The sequence below is a fragment of the Trachurus trachurus genome, assembly GCF_905171665.1.
Source record: "Trachurus trachurus genome assembly, chromosome: 1".
NCBI lineage: Eukaryota > Metazoa > Chordata > Actinopteri > Carangiformes > Carangidae > Trachurus > Trachurus trachurus.
This window is the reverse complement of record NC_139891.1, coordinates 105,151-127,436: the sequence shown is the minus strand read 5'-3', so window position 1 is coordinate 127,436 and position 22,286 is coordinate 105,151. Positions and strand designations below refer to the sequence as shown.

General features: G+C 41.0%; 2 protein-coding genes across 2 annotated transcripts; both read right to left on the bottom strand.

Annotated features, from left to right (window-relative positions):
• Nucleotides 1-1,607: 1,607 nt before the first annotated feature.
• Nucleotides 1,608-6,031, bottom strand: golga7ba (golgin A7 family, member Ba). Its single transcript, XM_083980470.1, has 5 exons — nucleotides 5,970-6,031; nucleotides 4,744-4,869; nucleotides 3,308-3,460; nucleotides 3,126-3,227; nucleotides 1,608-1,869 (listed from the first exon to the last, which is right to left on the bottom strand). The coding sequence occupies exons 1-5, from the start codon at nucleotides 5,979-5,981 to the stop codon at nucleotides 1,786-1,788; spliced, it is 477 nt and encodes a 158-aa protein (XP_083836596.1). The 5' UTR covers nucleotides 5,982-6,031; the 3' UTR covers nucleotides 1,608-1,785.
• A 2,114-nt stretch (nucleotides 6,032-8,145) lies between these two features.
• zfyve27 (zinc finger, FYVE domain containing 27) lies at nucleotides 8,146-17,384 on the bottom strand (the record flags this gene model as incomplete). The annotated part of the gene is made up of 11 exons (XM_083999365.1): nucleotides 8,146-9,684; nucleotides 9,784-9,865; nucleotides 9,989-10,035; nucleotides 10,214-10,355; nucleotides 13,896-13,967; nucleotides 15,099-15,214; nucleotides 15,311-15,423; nucleotides 16,115-16,210; nucleotides 16,650-16,836; nucleotides 16,943-17,013; nucleotides 17,149-17,384. The coding sequence occupies 11 exons, from the start codon at nucleotides 17,382-17,384 to the stop codon at nucleotides 9,617-9,619; spliced, it is 1,230 nt and encodes a 409-aa protein (XP_083855491.1). The 3' UTR covers nucleotides 8,146-9,616.
• Between the last annotated feature and the right edge of the window lie 4,902 nt (nucleotides 17,385-22,286).

Sequence of the window (22,286 nt, the reverse complement as noted above, 5' to 3'; positions counted from 1 at the left end):
TACTGCAATTAAAGTATTTAGGGGCTATTTGTAGATCATACAACCCCACTTTTTAAAAAATGATACTATCCCTTTAAAATGAGCAATATTTTAGTCATACTCATTTCATACTTTACGGTGGTCAGGAACTGTGACAGCTGAACTAACTGGCACACTAACCCTGCTGTGAAAGCTTGTCTGCCATAGGTCCAAAAAAACCCAACAACATCCAAAACCATCCTCAGGGACATACAGTACATCACCCAGCTCAATTCCTTCTCAGGGACAAGCACAAAACATACAACCTGAAGAACAGAAGAGCCGACAGCATTGTCACCCATAAAACAAGGTTTTATAACAGCATCTTCCCTGCCACTGTGAGACTGATGGCGAAAGCCACAGAAGGACTACATGTGCAACAGCAGACACTTGTGCAATAATAAGTCTCTTTATTCTGTTTAAACTTTTAATGCAGAGTTGCTATCTGTTTTTCTTACTTGTTTTTATTTCTGCACTGACTGACCTGGGAGCTTTGCACAGAGAATTCCTAAGTGCTTGAACTGTGCGTGTTCAAATGGCAAACAAAGTTTCTTGACCATATGAATGGCCTAATAATAAACATGAGCTCTGTACATCTGTGATGAAACAGTATTTATTTGACACCAGTCATATGCACCTCATTGCTGAGTGTATCAAACAATAAGCAGTACGAAAGTTTATTCTTGCACACATGTCATCAAAATAAAAGACACATTCACATTTGTTGAGCCAGCTTTTGGCAGTTATTGTTCTTTGGAAGTTTGTGGAGAAGTCAAGGAAGGGTTGGTATATTTGAAAATACTACAGGTAAGATTCAGGAAGACTTTTTTTTAACCATCCTTCATCTATTAACTGTTGCATTCAATGCACAGTCGTTTTTTTTGCATAATCGAAATTTAGGAAAAGTTGGCCTCTCTACTAGAAACAAAGAAGTTAGTACTTCTGCACATGTTTGTGTTAGTGTCTAATTAGCTTCATGTGAGAGAGATTGGAAGATTGCTACATTATAGACATGGACGGGCTGAATGACATTCATCTGCTACCAGACAGCATGATATACAGCACAGGAGATGGAGGAAGAGCATCTTCATACAGTTGATCTCCGCTCTGGGAAGGTGAAACTATATGGTGCCCTGATCAGACACTTGTACATCCTTTATACATTTTCTAAGATTTGGAAAAATACAGTTAGGGGTAACATTTCTGAAAGCCATTATCCAGTGTTGCAGGGTTGATGGTGACGTGTTCAGTCCAATTTCATAGTTGGTCCATTGTGGTCAGGGTGCAGCTGTGGTGTCTGAGGTATGAGGTTTGGTGAGGCCTGTGGTCTTCACTCCTGTCTCAACGCTTCCCTCCCTCGTTTTTCTCTCATTGCCTTCCATCCCTTTGCATCAGCCACCAGAGAAGACGGGAAGGAAGGTAATGGTACGATCACACAAAGTATTACCAGTTCGATTTTTTTTGTTTCTCCTCATGTAGACATTGCATCCCAACATGACAGCGTCAGCGTGCGTGCACATTGCTTTGCAGGAAACCACTTAAGTGCATGTTTTAAGCGCCGTTCACCATGACAGAATTATAAAAAAAAAGCTTTAACAAATTAAGCATGTGACAGTCAGAAAAAAACAAAGCTGATGAATCCTCTGTGTGAGCTGAGGGATGTATGGGTGAAGTATTGGAACAGGAGCGGTATCGTCGTACAAACTTCTCCTCCCGGGCTGTGAGTGATCAGGGGGACGTCGTGGTCGGTCGTCGGGAAGTCCCCGGTCATCGAGCGGTGCTGCCGGACACGGAGCTGCTCCCTGAGCTGGAGCCGCTGGAGCCCCGGTCTTCATAGATAGAAATCTCTATCTGGTGAAAGCGGTTAGGGAACAACATTTCACTGTGGAGTAGGGATGTCACGGTTACTTGTTTTCACAATTAATCGTGGTATTAAAAGCCACAATTAAACGAATAATCGTAAAGATTCCTAAATACTGTCACTTTCCCAAAATTATGATGTTGGAACCTTATTGGCAGATGTGCGCAAAAATAAAGGTAAATGCACAGATACTGGTCCATTTAACTAACGTAACTGGATTGGTAGGAATTTAAATGTTAGCGTGTCAATTTTAATAAAAAAAAAAGCAAAACAAAACAAAAAACGATTAAAATAAACTCAAACATTTGGTATAGATAACAATTTATGACCTGAATATTTCAAACATTTCCCCTGGGGTTTAAAGGGATAGTTCAACAGTTTGGCAAATTAGTCCATTTCCATAATCCCTATAGTCATAGCAGTAGGTTCGTTACCTTTAATTGTCGGTGCAAGCTATTTTCAGAACGGCGGAGCAGAGCCGTTAGCTGCTCAGAGCTACGCTATACGGAGGCTAATGGGATTTTTTGGTTTCCCTCTTAAAACTCATCAAATACACAATCCAACAACTCCAAAACGCTCTGGTGGACAAGTTGTGACCTGCACATTCACCACGCTATGGGATAATAATGGAACGTTACGAAACAGAGCCGTTTTTGAGGTAAATACAGAGACTGCTTGCTGAAAAACTGTCCCTGAAGGCAACGCTCATCAGCGGGTTTGCATGAATTTGCCTCTAAAACTACTCTGTCTCATAACGTTCTAACGTTTTAAGAGGGAAACCAAAAAATCCCATTAGCCTCCGTATAGCGTAGCTCTGAACAGCCTGCCACAGCGCTCCGCCGTTCTAAAAATAGTTTACACTGACAATTAAAGGTAACAAACCCTAACCTACTGCTATGACTATAGCGATTATGGCAATGGGCCAATTTGCCAAAATGTTGAACTATCCCTTTAAGAATTGGTCATATATTAATAGATACTTGAAATATTTTGTGTAAACAATGAGTAATGTAATTATATTTTGACTATATTTGATTTTACACATTCATAGTGTTGTGAAATCAATTAATGCATAATAATCGTGATAATCGTAATACCGTGATTATTTCTCTGACAATAATCGTACCAAGAAAATGTATAATCGTGACATTCCTACTGTGGAGTGTGGGTCACTGAACAAAGAGAAGGAGAAGAGAAGAGCTCATACTGTAGCGTAGATACACCCACAGACACAGAGCAAGGATACGACGCGCATTCCCCTCTCAATGGGATCTGTGATGAGCAGACCTCTGGGGGCGTAGATTTTCTCATTTTGCTCCTGAATGTACTTTGCTATCTTCTTCAGCACCTAAAAGAAAAATGAGGACATGTTCATCACTGTACGTCCCTTTTGTACACTAGAATGCAAATCAGGTTTGAGATTCTGACCTTCTCATATCGTGTCTCCATGCAGAGGAAGATGAGATACGCTGTAGCACAGGCCAGACACCCCTCAAGGTAGGACTGTCCTCCGATCTTTTCTGCCTCTGCATAGTAGTTATTCAGAGTCTTCACTGTGTCTTCAAACAGTGTTCGCTCAATCTGGAGAAACACACAGGACAGAGGGATGAGTAAAGGAATGCTGAATGGTAATAAGATGGATTTTTTTTTTTAAATGGGAGAAGAACGGGTAATTCACCACATCAATTTCCTCAATTGATCATTTGTTTGGTCTATAAAATAACCAATAACTACTAGTCCTCCAACAGGTTAAAAAAGGTCTGCAGCTTACAATCATATATGACCTTTCCCCTTAGAAGCTGGAGCCATGTAATCATTGGCATTTTATTTTGGAAAAAAAAACAAAAACATATACAGTATGTAATTACTTTAATGATTACCTTCTGCAAGGTCTTAGTTTATTTTTCAAAATAAAATGGAAATGATTACCTACATGGTTCCAGCTTTTGAGAGAAAGGTTTTTGTTTTTTTCATAATCATTAAAGTAGTTACATATATTTTGTGTTTTTCTTTCCACCACAGAGGAAACTGTTATTCTTATGCATTAAAGTTCTGGTTATGAAATATCTGTTAAAGGGATAGTTCACCCAAAATTCTAATTTCACTCATTATCTACTCACCTTCATGTCGACTAAGAGCTGTGAGAAGTTTCAGAGTCCTCCGTGCCTTCTCTGAGTTACGGGGGGGTCCGCACAGCAGTATTTGTCCATATAATGGTTGTCAATGGATACCAACTTTCTTCGTCCAAAATGACACACCAAAACACATCCAAATACCTCCATACTGCTCGTCTGTAATGTCCCTCTTGTATTGAAGCCCCGACATGAGAAATTGTTCCGCCGGTCAGTGCAAATCACGTGAGATTTGCACTGACACAGGAAGAGCAGTGAACTGAGACACTGGGAGCTTCCGCTACAAACAAGCTTAAAATATAGACTTATTTAACTTTTTTCGGAACAATTTCTCATGTCGGGGCTTCAATACAAGAGGGACATTACAGACGAGCAGTATGGAGGTATTTGGATGTTTTTTGGTGTGTCTTTTTGGACGAAGAAAGTTGGTATCCATTCACAACCATTATATGGACAAATACTGCTGTGCGGACCCCCCCGTAACTCAGAGAAGGAACGGAGGACTCTGAAAATTCTCACAGCTCTTAGTCGACATGAGGGTGAGTAGATAATGAGTGAAATTTCAATTTTGGGTGAACTATCCCTTTAACAAACACTTAATAGGAAAACCATGATGATATATATATATACATTGAATACAAATGTGTGTGTGGATGAATTCATAAAAGCCAATACACCATATGAGCTTGTGAATGTGAAAATGCCCTGAGTCACAGGTTAGTGTCTCCTCACCCTGCTCTCTAGCTCAGAGGGGAACTTGGTCTGAAACTTGCAGGTTGTTCCTTCACTGTAGTCTCTCTGGATGAAGACTTTGTTGGCCAGGGATGCACTGTGCCTCAGCTCCTGCAGGTTGTGGAACTGAAAATATGGGAGATGAAGGGTTAACACAGTATCTCTTTTACAGTAATGAGTCCCCAGAGAGAGGCAGAGCTCCACACACCTCTGAGCTCCTCTCCACTGGCAATGTGTACAAACAGAAGCTGATTTAGGAGAGTATAGCATGACAGAGGAGATGTAGACAAGATGTGATCAATCAACTCTGTGGCTCAGTGTCTGCACTCATTTCTGCCTGGTTGTGTGTTGGAGCACAGCCCAGCACCGGACAGACATACTATCCTCTCTACACACACTTTCATTCTCTCTCTCTCTCTCTGGTCTAACAGGAAAGCATAGCTTGCAGGAGACGAGGCAACATTTCACTACAGCTCACAACAGATCGATCAGAACAAAATGAAAGTTAATCTGATAAAATGCCAGCCACATTTTTTTTCTTCCTGTTTTCTTCACAACTCGTGTGATTCCAAAGGCACAGAGGCGACTCAGGCTGGAGGAGGAGCAGAGTGAGTGAGGTCGGAGCGGCGTGGCTTCTGTCCATGGTGCTGAATGCTGCTGCTCCTCCGTGTGTGTGTGTGTGTGTGTGTGTATGTGTGTGGTCACTGGTCACAGTAGCCTGTCACAGGATTAATGGGGCGTCTGAACAGACAAAAACAGATCTGCTTTCACCAAAACAGCTTAACATGACGGGAGGAGGAGGAGGAGGAGGAGCAGCAGCGCTCGGTGATCCGCTGAATTCCTGCTGCCACATTTCTGTTCCCATGAAGCGCAGTTGACTTTCAAAAATTCCCGATAAGGTTTTTATTTATTTAGCCTAGCCCCCCTTGTTCTTACTGGTTTGATAAAAATGCCAGAATGCTGACCGAATAAAAGAAACAGACAAACGACCGACCGACCCTCAGACGAACCCGGTACAATAATGTAGGACATGGTCGTCGGTCCTGATTCAAGTCAACTGAATCCCAGTTAAACCGTGCGCAGCCTTAATGCCCTCTCTCTCTCCGTGTGAACTGCACCCGCGCCCGTTTTCCTCCCGGTGACCGTATAATATCATACAGTTGGTGCTGGTGGTGGAGTTGAGACCCGGTGCACAATTCATAAACCGATAATATCGTCAGTCTTACCTCTGTCGCCATGTTGCCATTCGTGGCCGTAGGGACGAGTCCCCTATATGCGATGAAATTGCTTTACTGGGACACAGGGGCGGATTGGAGGAGCGGAGGGGGAGGGGCGGGGGAAGAGAGGGGGGGGCGGGGCCAGCACCAGCACAGGTTTAGGTCATCACATTAATTCAGCTGCTCTACTCTACAGTTTTTCTTACATCAGGTTAAACTTTGAATTAAACCTTTTAAGCCTCGGGGGTCCCTTCATTTTTGGCTCCACCTGGGTCCCATGTAAACAAATAAAACAAATGCTATTGCTGTAGAAATATTATGTATCAATATTTTTTTCCCTATTTTTTTTTTATGAATTCCATTATTGACCTCAGTCCTTGCCCTACATAACACATTTTCATGAATTTTCAGAATGTTTTAACCCCTTAAATGCCTTTGAACCTTTGATCCTATCGAATCCTGCAAGATACCTGATGTTTTTATTACTTGAAGAATGCATGTATGTCCCTCTGTGCAGGTGCATGTGCATGATGTGCATGAAAACAAACAATGGAAACAGTAAAACATGAAATTTTGAGGAGTTTTCAATACCAAGGAATGAAAAAAGAGAAATCAAATTGCAATGGTAGTGCATTAAAAATATATGTTTTGAATGGGAGTCAAAGGCACAAAAAATGCCAAAGGGACTTATTTAGAGGCATATAAAAGACTTGGGGGGAAAATCATGAAAAATAAAAATTCACCCCAAAATACACAACCTGGACTTTGTTATGCCATTCGCTTCAACACAGCCATGTCATGCAAAAATAAAATTCAAAAAACCTCAAAATGTCCAGAGATTCAGGAGAGTTAAAGGGGTTGTGATTGTGAAGAACATCAACAGCGGCTCGGTGGTGTTCATATCAAGTGTCCTAGTGAAGTCAGTGAGACAGTCAATAACTAACATGACCACATCTAAAGGTAAGGTAAGGTAAAGGTACTTTATTTGTCACATATACAGCTAGTACAGTGAAATTCTTTCTCTGCATTTAACCCATCCCTGAGGAGCAGTGGGCAGCCACGGTGCAGCGCCCGGGGACCAACTCCAGATTATGAGCCAGTGCCTTTGGTCAGGGGCGCTGACTGGAGGATCAGGCTAGCTGGCATGTTTTTAGTGGTGGGGGAAACCGGAGCACCCACGAAACCCACGCAGACACGGGGAGAACATGCAAACTCCACACAGAAAGGACCTGGGCGACTGGGGATTCGAACCCAGGACCTTCTTGCTGTGAGGCAACAGTACTAACCACTGTGCCACCGTGCCGCCCTATCTAGGACCTTGAAACCAAAGCAGCTAAATATAGACTAATCATTCAGCTGCAGTTAATTCAGTCTTAATTCATTTGATTTTGTTCATGCTTCTCAAGTCTTGAAACTGACCTATTTATCCCTAAACTTGTTATCAAATACTTTCCTGTTCGTCTGCACATCCAGTAGTGATGGACAGAACAACAGCTGCATCCAATCGGAGTCATGCCCTTTAGCTGCTAAATGCTTCACTGTGCTGCTAGTTGCAAACTGTGTGTGTCTAGAGCTGAGGGCAGCCACAGATTCACCACTACTGACTACAGGCAGCACTCTTTACATTATAGGCCTCGTTTGATCCACTGTATCATCACAGGACCTACATTTTTGTCTTATGACATGTCATCAATACCTAATACAGTAGGCTATGTCAAATTTACCATCACCATGTTGATTCTACATACATACTTAAAGGTCCAGTGTGTAAAATGGGGGGAGAACCGTGATATCCAGCGTTCAGATTCTAGATTGCAACAAAAACCAAACAAATTTTATCTTACAGTGATTATACACTTATACAAATATGTTCATGGGAAGTATATTCAGATTTTGCCAATCAACCTTGCCAATTATTACACACCGACTGGACATTTAATGTAATAAAATATATTTGTCACATTGGAATCTTTGTGCTACAATTTAGCTGGTTTGGATTTCTGTTTCCAGAGGATTTGTAGAGAATTGGTACATTTTTTGATATCCAGTAATAGGTACATTATTATGCATTGAGGCTTTTCACTGTATCTATATCACTGCATATCTGTGTGGTAAAGACGCAAAAAGAAAAAAAAAACATACTTGCCACTTGTCACACTAACTTAATTAAATCATCAGAGTTTATTTCATGATGGCATGTTTCAACCACAAAATTAGGGGAAATACATACAACCTTCATCGTTAGGTCAAATAATAATTTGAAGAATCTTCAGTTTTAAATTAAATATATTAGATATAGTAGAACAATGTACAGTAACAGTTTATATATGATTACAATAAAAGCAAAAAGCGAACATTACAATCATCTGTATCTAAATCATGATTAAAACAACTTTGCCGTCAAGAGCCTCCTTCTGGGCTCCAACGCCTCCAGCCTGATTCTTTTAAGTCCTGCTTGCAAGAGTGAGAGGCTCTGACGACAGTTTCAGTTGGTTTCTCAGTCTGTTTACATGAATTTATCCAGGTGGGTTGATGGTCCAATTAAAGGAAAGGTCTGGGCAGCAGGGATATGTAGTCCTTCAGGTTGATGCTATACTCCAAAAAAGACAGTTTGATGTATCCACTCAGAAAAAGAACATTACAGCCAAAAAGAGGCACCACTTTGATCGTCATGAGCAGAGAAGTTGGTTTTGTCCGAAATGAGAGGGGATTCATCACCGACTATGCATAATCAGTTTGATGACACAGAGTTATCAACAGTTTACGTCTGGACTTGAGGCCTGGTAAATAATGTGAATAGCTACAGGGGTCGAGTACAGTAATATGAGTGAGCAGTGAGGGTAGATGCAATGATTAAAACAGGAAACATGAAGAAATCACAAACACACTGACCTCAAAATATTCAGAACTGATCACATGACATTTTTGACCACCTATGGGTCAAAGCGTATTAGACAGAAGTTCAGATGGGAAGCCTGCACATGATGCAGCAATTAAGCAAACACAGAGCTTCCATTGTACATCCATTCAAAATCAGTTTTCACTGGAGTACGCCGCCTAACTCGCACCATATTCATCACCAATCTAAAAATATGCCAAATTTATCTCTTGCCAGCCTCACGCATGATCGTCCAGAAAAGTCCAGTCAGTATTACAGTACAATTACACCGCTACACAGGGCTGATCTCAACATTTAGAGGGAGGCAAGGCAAGTAAAAGCAAAACCCCTCACATCCAAAATGCTGATCTGTATCACACAACAGAACCAGCTCAAACATGACCTCCACCGTGCATGTTTTGAAATTCCCTCTGTTCAATAAAGGGAAAAACGCATTTTTGATCCTTTGATTGTGGAGCCATTGCGATCTGAATTACTTCTCACTGATTCCTAAGGTCCAGTTCTTCATTGACATATTGTGTAACATATAGGAGGAGTCCATTTATCATCACAAGCAGCGAAGGAGGGTTGCAGCTGGAAAAGGTAAGACGGAGGGGACTCAAGAGTTCAACACAAGGGATATCATGACAGATATTAAGCGCCTTAACATGAAAACCAAGGCATGTGTGAGGGCTTCAGTAACATGGTGAATGGTGGCTTCGGGGGAAACACTGAGTGACCTCCCATTGGCCACTGGGAGACAAAACTGACATGTTCACTATAACTTGACGAGAGAAGAATTACAGGCGCCACAAACAAACACAGTCTCTCTCTGGGCCTCCGGAGCTGAAGAGGAAACAATAGCACAAGAATAATACAGTTAGTCGGAGAACAAAGGTGTAATTATGTGAACGGTCCAATCATTTTCAGTTTCTCCTCCTTTACCTGTTGCCCCCATGCACGATCTCAGCACCTTAAAAGAACAGCATCGAGAACAGAAGCTGTTGCCGCAGTTGCTGCAGCTCCTCTGCAAAAAGAAGGGACACTGTGTTGAGGCTCATGCCAACAGAAAAGTAAGACAGAATTAAATACCATGACGACGTGAGGCCTAAATATATCCCAGATTCTTGTCACAAGTTTTCAGTCTCACCCTCTTCTTCAGCACTGAGAAGACAGCGTTGCAGCTTGAACAGTTGCCTTTGAAGACAGAGAAGGAGATTAAGATAAGTAAAATAAAAGAAAGAAGTTTCATGACACATATATAATAAAAATGTATCTGTTCAGAGCTCAGATGCGAGGCAGAACGACTCCTCTTTTATCCCTGGGTGGTGTAACAGGAGGAAAGATACCGGTGGATGAGTCAGAGCAGACGAACCTGTGCTGGTGGTGGGGTAGCGTTTACGCAGTTTCTCCGTCAGTTTGGACACCTTGCTGCGTATTGGTTCGTTACGGCTCAAGAGACCATTTTCGGAGATGGTGTCGTACTCTGGGGCTGCAAGAGGCCCGTCGTCATCATCCTGGGGGAGAGGGAGTAGGAGGAGGGAGGAGGGAGGAGAAGAGAGGAAGGTAGTTGCATGCTGTTTAACTTTCAGTAAAGGTGTGGGTGTTTAGAAAGGTGGGAATCTCAGCAGGAGACACAGTCAAACTGCCAAGCTGTGTGGCTCAGTTTGACCTGGATGAAATTAACTGCAATAATTTCAACCAGTTTAACGCTGGGGTAGACAGGATTTGTTTTGAAAACAAGTCTACAGCTCCCAGTATCTTTAGCCAATCAAATCTATTCTGGTCTGGGGGGTTCCTGATTGGTTGAAGGGCCGGCCATACTCTCTGTCAGGAGGATAGAGTAGGGTCAGGGTCTAAGGGCAGAGGATGTTGTCATGATGCTGGGTAAAGCCCTTTGAGACAAACTGGGCTATACAAATAAAATCACCTTGCCTTGCCCTTAACCAATCAGAAACCCCCAGACCAAAATAGATTTGATTGTTCAAAGACACTGGGAGCTGTAGGCTTTTCAGGCTGCTGCACACAGAGACATAGAGAAACACTGTGATCCCTGAACACACAGACCTTTCCTTACTGATAGCTGAATGGGGAAAACACAGTTTTCTTTTAAAAAGTTAAAGGTACATTGTGTAGGAATTACTCCCATCTAGCGTTGTGGTTGTAGATCACAAGCAACTCAATGGTATTTTTCATGCTGCATTCACATGAAATTGGGCAGACGGCAGACGGACGACAGCCGCTGCACGTAACGGCATAAACAAGCCTCTATGTAAACAAGTGGCCCGTCAGCACGAGGCAAAACAATACACGTGACAATATGTTGTCATGGCGATGTGGTATTGTTTACCTGACCCACGTTTTACCGGCTTTCTCTGGACTTCTGTGACTAAAATGACATCTGGTTTGTTAGCGACGGCCGTCTGCCCGACTGCAGGTGAATGCAGCATCAGTGTAACGCTCCATTCCTCCTCACTGCGTTACCACGGTGACTTTTCAGACGCCACCTCCACCTGAGCCGACAGCTCCGGTGTCTCCGCTGAGTTTCCGTGGTTTCCTACCGTCACGCTGCCACTGAACGTAAAAACATGGAGACACCACATGGCAGCAGCACCGAGCTTACCCGCTCCATGGAGATATGAATGATATGAACGGCTCATTCAGAGCTGAAAGGAACACTTCACTTTGTTGATGGGGGGGATTACTGATTAATGAAAAACAGACTTTTGAACCAAATAATACATTTTCGTGAATAGATAAAAGGAGAAGTTACACAATGTCCCTTTAATATTTTGTTTTTAAAACAAATCCTGCCTACCCCAGATGTTTGGCAAATACATCAAGCAGGATGACAGCAACTAGTATGATCACTATGGAGACAGGCACAGGTGGAAAATACATGCATTTACAGGAAAACCTAAGCATGCTCATACAGCTACTTGACCTATTTGCCAAACATTAGAACAGCAAACCCCACACACACAACCAAAATCAATCATTTTATCCTTGTAATTGTGAGCCTATGGAGCTTTATGTTGTTTGTCTATGACCAACCAGATGTTCCCTAAACAATGGTTGTTAAGTGGTCTATTCTCCTACTTCCTGGAGACCCAGCGCTGGGTAGTCGGGTCAATACAACCCACTCCACTGAAAGGCACAAACTTCACTTCACAGAGCCGAACAAGAGAAACAAGAGGGTTGGAGGACAGGACAATGAGAGAAATAATATTCCTCATGCTGTAAGAAATCCATCCACCTGCAACAATCAGGATAACCTGCGTCTGTGTGCTGTGTTGAACAGCAGGTATAGAAAAAAGAGAAGGCAACAACTACAGTACCATCAGAAACTCTATGATGCACCAATCTAATGTCACATCACACAAAGAAAATGCCCCTATAATGAGCTTACAGGATGCTTTCAATCAAACACACTTATTTAAATATGACAAACTAATTTGACTGATGTAATGTGTCAGTCATGCAGACTACAAATGAATGAATGACTGAATGATGGGATTATTAAAGACAACTATTCTGGGAACAATTTGCATATCACTACCACATAACTATCACTATCACGCAGAGGGGAACAAACATTTGAACGCATACAGGAAATAAATGGGATGCACTGGGAAATCCACTTACCACTAAGACCAAAGGGGTTTCCTTATCAGGATGCAGGACAACACATGAGAACAATGTTACTCACACACACACACACACACTGATAATCGGTGTGATTAGAAAGGAACAATCCCAACCCCATGCTTCAAAGAGCAAAGCCAGGCCTAACCCACAAGTCTGCCTCAGACAAGCTTAAAGGGATAGTTCACCCAAAATTGAAATTTCAATTACAGGGGGTCTCGACGTAGCAGTTCATGTCCATATAACGGTTGCAAATGGATACCAACTGTCTTCGTAACAAAAAGACACACCAAAAAACATCCAAATACCTCCATGCTGCTCGTATGTAATGTCCGTCTTGTATTGAAGCCCCGAAATGCAAAATTGTCCCGAAAAAATGAGCCTATATTTCAAGCTTGTTTTGCTTCTCGAAGCTCCTCTTGCCGGTTTGTCAAATTTGACGAACCGGGAAGAGGAGCTTCCGCTACAAACAAGCTTGAAAAATAGACTTATTTAATTTTTTTCGGGACAATTTCGCATTTCGGGGCTTCAATACAAGACGGACATTACATACCAGCAGCATGGAGGTATTTGGATGTTTTTTGGTGTGTCTTTTTGTTACGAAGACAGTTGGTATCCATTTGCAACCGTTATATGGACATGCACTGCTACGCCGAGACCCCCTGCCCTTAGTCGACATGAGGGTGAGTAGATAATGAGTGAAATTTCAATTTTGGGTGAACTATCCCTTTAATGACACAGAGTTTTTCTCTATATGTCATGTAGTTGTAGAGTTTACTGGGTCGCAGCGGCACTAGCCTCTTCTAAACACAAGGGGGCGACACTCACCTGCAGGGAAATTGAATGCTCCTGCTTTTAGAAGACAGCAGAGAAAAACAGCAAATATGAAGGGTTTTTTTTCTCAACACAGTGATAGTAATCACCAACACTGAGACATTTATAAATAGGAAGTGGAAACAGACGGTTCACAAAGTCACCAGCCACTTTTGTTTCACTGATAAAGAAAGAATGTTGGACAGATTGGTTGGCAACTACTTAACAACTGAGACCTTGTTTGTCGAATAGAAAGACAAAGACTCCAAGAAATGGCCTGACATGCAATCCACCAGTTGTTGTTTTTACATAGATAAAACTAATATTACACAACATCTTAATTCAAGACCGGTTAAGTTAAGCTTGACAGCAACCAACTCTACATACAGTAATGTATGGACATATGAGCAGTGTCAATTCTTCTCTCACTGCAACAAAGCCAACATATGTATATTACCCAAACTCTGATGCTTATTGTTTTTCTTATTTTCTTCATCAATCCAAATGTGTTACCCATAAAATTCAACAAAGACAGACAGATTTGGGGGATAACAAAAACATATCATTGAAATGGGCATAATGGGTTTAGACATATTTACCTCAATGGCATCCTTAAATTCATCATCAGGTTCTGCTTCCTCAGCTTCCTCCACGCTTCCAGGAGACAGGTCCTGTCATCAAACACACACAGTAGTTCATATATAAATAAATACTTAGCTATTTACAGACAGATTCCACATTCCTGGTGGTCCCATGATCAGCAGCACATCCAAGGCTAAGAGAACTAAACCTCTACAGCTGATTTCCTCCTCCATTACCACTGTACGGGGTGAATTATAATATTTTTAAAATATGTCTTTCCTCTGAGTAGTAGAATAAAACTGTTGGCTTAATGCCAGAAATTGCATTGTATTATGTAAAAGGACTCATAAACCAAGTACCACTCAATGGTTAAGACAGATGTTGTCGAGCCTACCATTGGAAAGAATTACTTACATACTGAAGACCAAACAACACATATTTGAATGTATGGAGGCCCTTCATTGAATATGTCAAGGACTCAGACATAATAGACAATCAAATCAATGACTAATAGCTGTGGATATAGCAGTTTCCAAGATTGTGATTATTATCTTTTATCTTTTATTATTTTTCCTTTCAGATACCCGTAGTTTTTCATTGTATCATTTGATAGGACTCCATTAAGTGGCGTAAATCATCTGCTTAAATAACAAGAGAAGCATGTTGTTTTGTGTTCTATGTGATTTTTTGGTTTATGTTGTGTTCTGAACGTAACAAGGCAGCTAACATACATTATGTTGTATGACATGTTGCAGGAATGTCAAAGACTGTATTTCTCTTTGCTATGCTGCTTAAAACTCAAATAAAGACATTGTGGGGGGAAAAAAGAATAAAACTGTTGAAAATACAAAATATTTGTTTTGATCAGTTGTGTTTTCAGTTGCCTTGTTGTGACCCTCCAGAAAAACAAGTTTACCTTTGTCTGAGTCCAACATTTCTGCAGAATAAAATCAGTTTACCAGGAAAAAAAAAGTGGCACCAAACCAGATGCACAAAATCCACACAGGGATTTGTATTAATGGGTAAAATTTACCCATTAATACAAATCCCTGTGTGGATTTTAATCTCACACTGCCAATGTATTTACTAAATACATTGGCAGTGTGAGATTAACTGGATAAGAAGCTTACAGCTATGTTTGATTTTAACATTTTAATGTAAATCACAAACCCTGATTCTGTCAGTATTTAACCTACACACACTGAGCTCCTTCCTCTCACCTCCAGACTCGTTGGTGTGGGAGTCCTGTCAAGCAGGTTGCCTTGGTGCTCCTCACCCGAACCCTCCGAGCACTTGGTCTGGCCCATGTGGAAGAGATTCCTGAGGTCCAACAAAACTGCGAGCACAGGAGAAACAACACCATCCATTCCATCAGCTTTACTTTAGAAACATCAGTCTTCACCTTTGCTTTGTTCAGACACGATAAACAGACCTCTGCAGAAGTCTCTGTTCCACAAGAAGACGGCGGTGTTGAGCCCAGCGAGCACCCAGCCCACGGGAGCCACGTACAGCAGACACGTCACGATCAGCATCCCTCCGTAGAACCTAGGGGAAGATGCTGCGTATGTCAGGTCAGGTGCAAAACATGTGAGTCAGTTACTTTTCCTACCAGTATTAGTGCTAAAATGTGTGTGATGCTCATATCAACTAAGAAACAACCTCTTTTATATACAGTCTATGGAAACAACATGGAACTGATTAGAGCATCACTCATGATCGATGACTCAGCTGCTGAATTAGGGCTGGGACGATATGCTTTTCTCCCGATTCGATTCTTCTACGATTTTTTGGATGGCGATTCGATTTAAATTGCGATTCTACGATATTGCCGATTCTCTCGATTTTTAGTCTGCATTTTTAACATTTATCTGCACACAAATACTGTAGGAGCCTATAAATTAACATACTCCATTATAAAGTGAACTTAAACTCTTTTCAAAACCTGTACTCTCTGTATGTAAAAAAGGCTAACAAATGCACATTGCACAATATTTAAAAAATTAAAAAAAAAAAAAATCCCCCCAAAAATCCCCAAAAATATTTTTAAAAAATAAATAAAAAATATCGATTTTTGAAAAATAAATTGATTTAAAAATCGTCAAAAAAGATATCGCCATATTTATGTGAATCGATTTTTTTCTCCCACCCCTATGCTGAATAAAGACTTGCTCAACTACGGGTGACACTGTCATTGTGAATATGTGTGTACGTGTTATGTGTGCGCGCGCATACAGACCTTGATGACTTGGTGTGATTATCCCAGTACAGGACCTTGTAAATGGTCTCTGCCGACTGACAGGCAGAGGACAGCATGTCATCCAGATGTTTCAACCTGGTGAAAGCAGGAAATGAAATGTTTTCAAGAGCTAAGGCAAACACAACCCAAACACGAACAAGTAGCATGCAGTCTGTACACCTGATCCAAACTGAATACAACTGAAAAATCTAAGAAAAAATAAATAAATAAAAAGGTAAGAGTGTAAATAATCTGGTTTAAAATATATTTTGAAGGCTCTACAAACATGTTTTGGTGAGAAATCAATCAGCGAGTGTAAAAACAACAGTTTACAACTAGAATAGTACAGACTAGTCAAAACATTAAATGTGATCATATGTTTGATCATTTCAATAACCTTTGCTGATGGATTGGTCAAATAAGAACCTTTGTAAAATGATACCTGACATTTTGTAGCATTAATAATCAATGAGGTAATCATGGGCATAATGAAACCACTGCATTATTAGCTGCACCCCTGCTGCATATGTCTTACAGGTCTTTTACTTCCAGCATGGCCTCCTGTTTGGTGAGAACCACGGTCTGCAGGTCTCTGCGGTGCACGGCGTGGTAGCTCCTCCTCTGGAGCTCCGTTTCTGAGGCTCTGCCTCCGCACCTGTCCTGCAGGTAACCCAAGGCAGCGGGCGCCGTCACCGCCAACACACCCACTGAGAACCAACCCACTGACACCAAAGAGGCAGACATAACACATTCATAAATTATTCAAGTGCCTTTTAAACCATCACATGAGAGATGGATCAATACTAAATGCCTAATGGCTCATTTTACCTTCATTAACAGTGCAGAGGAAGACATTAAGGAACATCCAGACAGCCAGGGAGCACAGGGGCATCCTCCATCTGAGAGGGTTAAAAAAGGAAGCAGATATGACTCATGATATGACAATACAAATATGGCTTCTTGCCATTACCACACGAGGCTAAAAGCAATTAAATCATTTGATGCTCAAACAGACCGCAGACACACATACACACCCGAGGAGGAAGCGGCTCAGCTCCACCGTATCAGCAACTGGTTCCAGAAACAGAGTCATTCTCTTATAGGACACGACCATGTTGAGAAGGTCAAAGTTCGGTATAGACCGTGGGCTCCCCAACTCAGAAGCCTCTGGAGAGCCAGGAGTGTCTTTGGACAGCGTGTGGACCAGCTCCCCCCGTTCCCCGGTACTCTGTGACGGGTCCTGGGCCGCTGCGGCACTGTGAGTCGCCATTTCCTGTGCAGAGTGGAGAGAAGTGGTGTTTGGTGAATCGACAGTAAAAGGCTTAATGTTCTGCAAAAAAGTTGTTAAGCAATTTCACATTCATCAGAGAATTAACAGAGTTAAGTAGCACAGACTCTGTGATTTGTAGAGGGAGTGGGGCAGAGTGGGGAGGCAGTAACCTGATCCTCTCCATCAGACTCACATTTAGAAAATGAAGTGAAACTTAAGGAGACAGATAAGTGAAGCTGGGTGTGATCTGAGATGCAACACACATCAAAAAGTTTCAGCCAGAGGCTACAGAGACTTTTTCACTGATATTATACATTGCGTTTGTTGTAGTTTCCATGAAGAGGTTGTATCTAATAAATAGCTAATCAGTCTTAGTAGCTGAGGCGGTGAGTCACAACAGCAAATTAGAAAACACAACAACAAAACAGAAAACACAATAGAAAATACAACGGAAAAGGAGAAAACACAGCACAAAAAGAGAAAACACGACGACAAATTACTAAACACAACAACAAAACAGAAAACACAATGGCAAAACAGAAAACACAACAACAAATTAGAAAACACAATAGAAAATACAACGGAAAAAGAGAAAACACAACGGCAAATTATTAAACAAACTGATTTGCCATTGTGTTTTCTGATTTGCCGTTGTGTTTTCTCTTTTGTTGTTGTGTTTTCTCTTTTGTTGTTGTGTTTTCTCTTTTGCCGTTGTGATGTGCAGCTCAGGGCCACCGTACCATCATGCAGTTTTACCTCAAGTTTACACTTGCAGCCAAATGCATATTTTTGTGAGGCATAGGCTACTTTGCAAAGGTCATTTCTAGCACAGATGTCGCCTACAAACTGTTGTGCAGATTAAAGTGTAGGGGGTCATGAACGCATCACGGTGTCAGCTGAAGGTGGACTATTTAGCAGATGTCACTGACACGTTGGTACTTTAAGTAGTAGAAGTATACAGCCAGTCCCCTCCTCTCTACTTCTCTGGGACCAGGTGTCGTGGCGGTGACCAGCTGCAGACAGACTCTCCTAACGTCAGGTACCAACAGAGGAATCAGCGCCATAACTGAAGTGCTGTGGCCTGTGAGAGGCTGTAGTTAGTAGTTACACTGGCTTACTGACCAATAGACACAGACCAACGTTACCACTGTAACTTTAGCACAGTAAACACCAGCTGCCGTCAGGTATGAGGAACACAACTCACCCCGAGAGTGTGAGCTGAGAGTCCAACAACAGCCACGTAATGCAGCAGCAGCAGCGGCAGCAGCAGCAGCAGCAGCAGCAGCGGTGCTGGTTTGGGGTCAGGAGAAACTAGCGGGTCCCACCGGCAGCATCAGCCCGGAGGAAGGAAGAGGCTCCGGACTCGACCAGCCCGGTCAACATGACAGCGGTCCGCTTCCCTGTGTGAGCCCGAGCCGGTCAATGCAAACCGGGTCACAGCGGTGTCTGTCTGTCTGTCTGTCTGTCGGTTCTCCTGCGGTTACCGCCGTCAGCTGTGTGTGTGTGTGTGTGTGTGTGTGTTTTCCTGTGTGGTCGCTTAGCTTTGTTAGCTCCGTCTGGTTCGGTCGAGTTCAGAGCAGAGCAACCAAGGGGGTGGATCTGACTACACGCAGGCGTAGCTCACAGTCGGCCATATGAGGACGGGCAACTTGCTCTGACTCTGGCTGCAGTTACAGTGCAGTAGATATGTGATCCAGTCATCTGCACTAAAAAAACGATTCATAACTCTGTGTAAAATAAATCAATATGTAGCTATTACTTTAACTATTTGCATAATGTCACTAAAATGTTACTTTTACAAAAAAATATATATTATTAAAATTATCCGTGATTCTAAATATGCTGCATCATAACTGCATAAACGTTCATAAAAATCAAACCGTTTTGAAATCGGACAAAAACTGAGTAAGTTGTGGTCATTATAGCAGAATATGCACCATAGGCTTAATGCTCTGAGGGAGAGAGTTGCCCGTTCCAAGATGGCCGCCGTACTGGCTACGCCGTGTCTTTGGGAAACAGCTGGGGGTGAGTCATCTAGTTCTTATATATATCTATGAGAGCAACCATGGGCAACACATCCGCTTCCGCGTTTGTCTAGGCCGAACAATTGAAAGCAGAAAAGAGACAATGATCTGTGTCCGATAAAGTCGATCACAGAGCAGGAGCAGGGTGATGTTTGCATAGACCTATGGCATAGACATATAAATATATGTAACAGATGTTTGGCTGTAGAGTTCAATGTGAATTCCTCAAAATATATGACTAGAAGTAAAATGAATCGGGAAATATCATGTATTTTGTTATGAAATGTCATTTTTATCTATCAACCAATCAAACAAACAAATACATCAGGTTATAATTGTTAATGTTATATTGATTTATTATTTATTAATTTGTTTGAATGTTAAACTTATAATTAGAAAATGTCATTTTTCATTTCATTTATTAGTTTATTTGAAATGGGACTCCACATATTCATGAACATACAAAAACAATTATTTGATGTAAATATGCCAGATTTAGCTAGAAAGCTAGTTTCCATCCGTGGTCCCATGGTACACAAACAAATAAAATTACATTCAGACATTTAAAACGATAGATAATAACCTACATAGGGTGTTGGCAGCAATTACAATTACTGTATATTGTTGCAAATTGTTCAGCAGGTGACAATGCTAGGCGATGCATTGCCACCTGATCATCAGCAACATTTACTGCACTTGTGCCACCTTTAATGCTGCAGCAGCGCATCCTGAGTTACTGGAGGGACTTTACAGTGTAACAATAAATATTATTAACTTTATTTATATGTCACTTTTCACATTTCAGCCAACAGCTGATATTACAATACGTAATGTATCTGTCTACCTATCTGTCTAAAACACATGTGAATAAGCCTGCCCTCAGAGGTTTGTCATAGTTGGCCATTGGGCCTATTAGTAGATAGTGACAAAACAGTTGCTCAGAAAATGATGACTGAACACATTGATATGTTTTTTGTGTAGAACAAATCTTATTATGTTGGAAACCCCTGCTAGCTAAACAAAAGAGGTGCTTTTATGTTTATTAAGGAATTTGGCTCTAAACTTTGTTTGTTTGGAGTTAATGGGCAGCTGGATGGGACTGGCCTCGAGGCTCATGGTTCAAATTCTGTACGTTTTTTTGCTTTTTTTTTTTAGCACAATGTGAGAAAGATAACAAGTTTGTCTGTGGAAAAAAATCATATTTGTAGAGTGTAATTTGTGGCCAGTGTAAAGAGGAAAAATTTGGACAACTTCAGACAACTTCTCCCACTCAAGCTGATGACACTCACTCCAACGTGTCTATTCTATGCAATAATTATAATTTCTCCATAAATGATCATAATCATTGAATAGTATTTGAAAATTTACATCAATAGACTAGACTTTGTCTACATTTTAATTTAATGGAGTCTCTAGGTGAAAGTATACCAAAGCAGCAGACAACAGTTTTTCACCTCCTCGCATTCATTCTCAATTATTTTGCCTAGATAGAAGTAACTGGCACTAATAATTAAAAAAACAACATTATCATTAAGACTGAGCCATGAATTTATTTAATAGCGATCATAAAATAAGAAAAAATGCCATTTAGAGTAACACAGAGCTTTCGCTGTACCACTGAGCCATCATATACACACAGAATGCAGCTAAATTGATTTAATCACCATGTAGCTGCACTATCTACAATTTGTCATTCTACTTTGTCCTTTTATACCAATAAGAGGAGATGGATTTACAGAGCACCAGCATCAACATCACTCAAATTAAGCTAATCAAATTTGTTTTATTAACACAGTAGTATGGTTTGACACAGATCACCCCAATATGATGGGTAAGACAGATACCCAGATAGCCTATTATGCAAACACAGTCCCTTTCTGGGAGGCTGCTTCCTGGGTGTTAGAAACAATACCTGCAAACTGAAAGGGGAGACCAGGCAAAATGTGATAAAAGAGAGGAAAAACACCATTATAATACAGTTACAGCTCTCAGTGGGTGTGACACAGTTCTGATATCTTAATAATGCACTCTTTTCTTAATGAAACCGTTGGGATTCAGCGCTTTCAAGGCGATGGAGACAACATGTTCTTTTGTTACACAGAAAAAGGTCATTTTGAACTTCTTGTTGGGAGAAAAAAAAACAGCTGTTCTCTGAATCTGTGTGTGAGACACACCTAATATACTTTGTAGCTTCAACATTGTGTGTTTTTACTTTATCATCTTTGTAAATGAATGTCTTCTGATGTGTTTAATGTTACACAAAAGTGAATATCGCCAACTTCTATCCAGTAGATCATAAATCATGGTGTTAGTCACAGTTATTCAGTTCAACAGACCAGAGTTCCAAATTTGGTATCATAACAGTATTGATTATCCTCTCCCTGGTTCAGGACGGTGCCCACAAGGATAACTTTACAGGGTATATACAGGAATCTTGAAGTTAATTTTAATACCTTTTTAAGACTTTTTCAAGACCTTTTCAATATTTTTTAATACCTCACCGCTACTTCAATGACACTTTTAACGTAACAGTTTTAGTTTGTGATAAAGACTATAGACCACTATGATACAACAGAATTCAAAATAGGCTAGGATAATAAATCAAAGGCAAAGTTTATCAAAAAAAAAAAAAAAAAAAACATTGCTCCACTCTCAAAAAACAATCTTCTTTTCTTTTTTATGTACTGGTTCATCTTTGTTTTTTAATAACATTTTTACAATGGTTTTTAGGAGTGAAACTCTTTGACAGCTAATTCAGAAAAAATACCTTCAAAATTTAAGACTGTCGTGAAAATACTTTTTTAATACTTTTTAAAGGTACATTGTGTAACTTCTCCTTTTATCTATTCACGAAAATCGATTATTTGTGTTGAAGTGT

Excerpts from the sequence above, each read along its gene's own strand:
- golga7ba (XM_083980470.1), bottom strand. Across the intron at positions 3,461-4,743 it reads CCTCTGAGCTAGAGAGCAGG|ATTGAGCGAACACTGTTTGA; the intron begins GTGAGGAGACAC and ends GTGTTTCTCCAG. Across the intron at positions 3,228-3,307 it reads TGGAGACACGATATGAGAAG|GTGCTGAAGAAGATAGCAAA; the intron begins GTCAGAATCTCA and ends TTTTTCTTTTAG.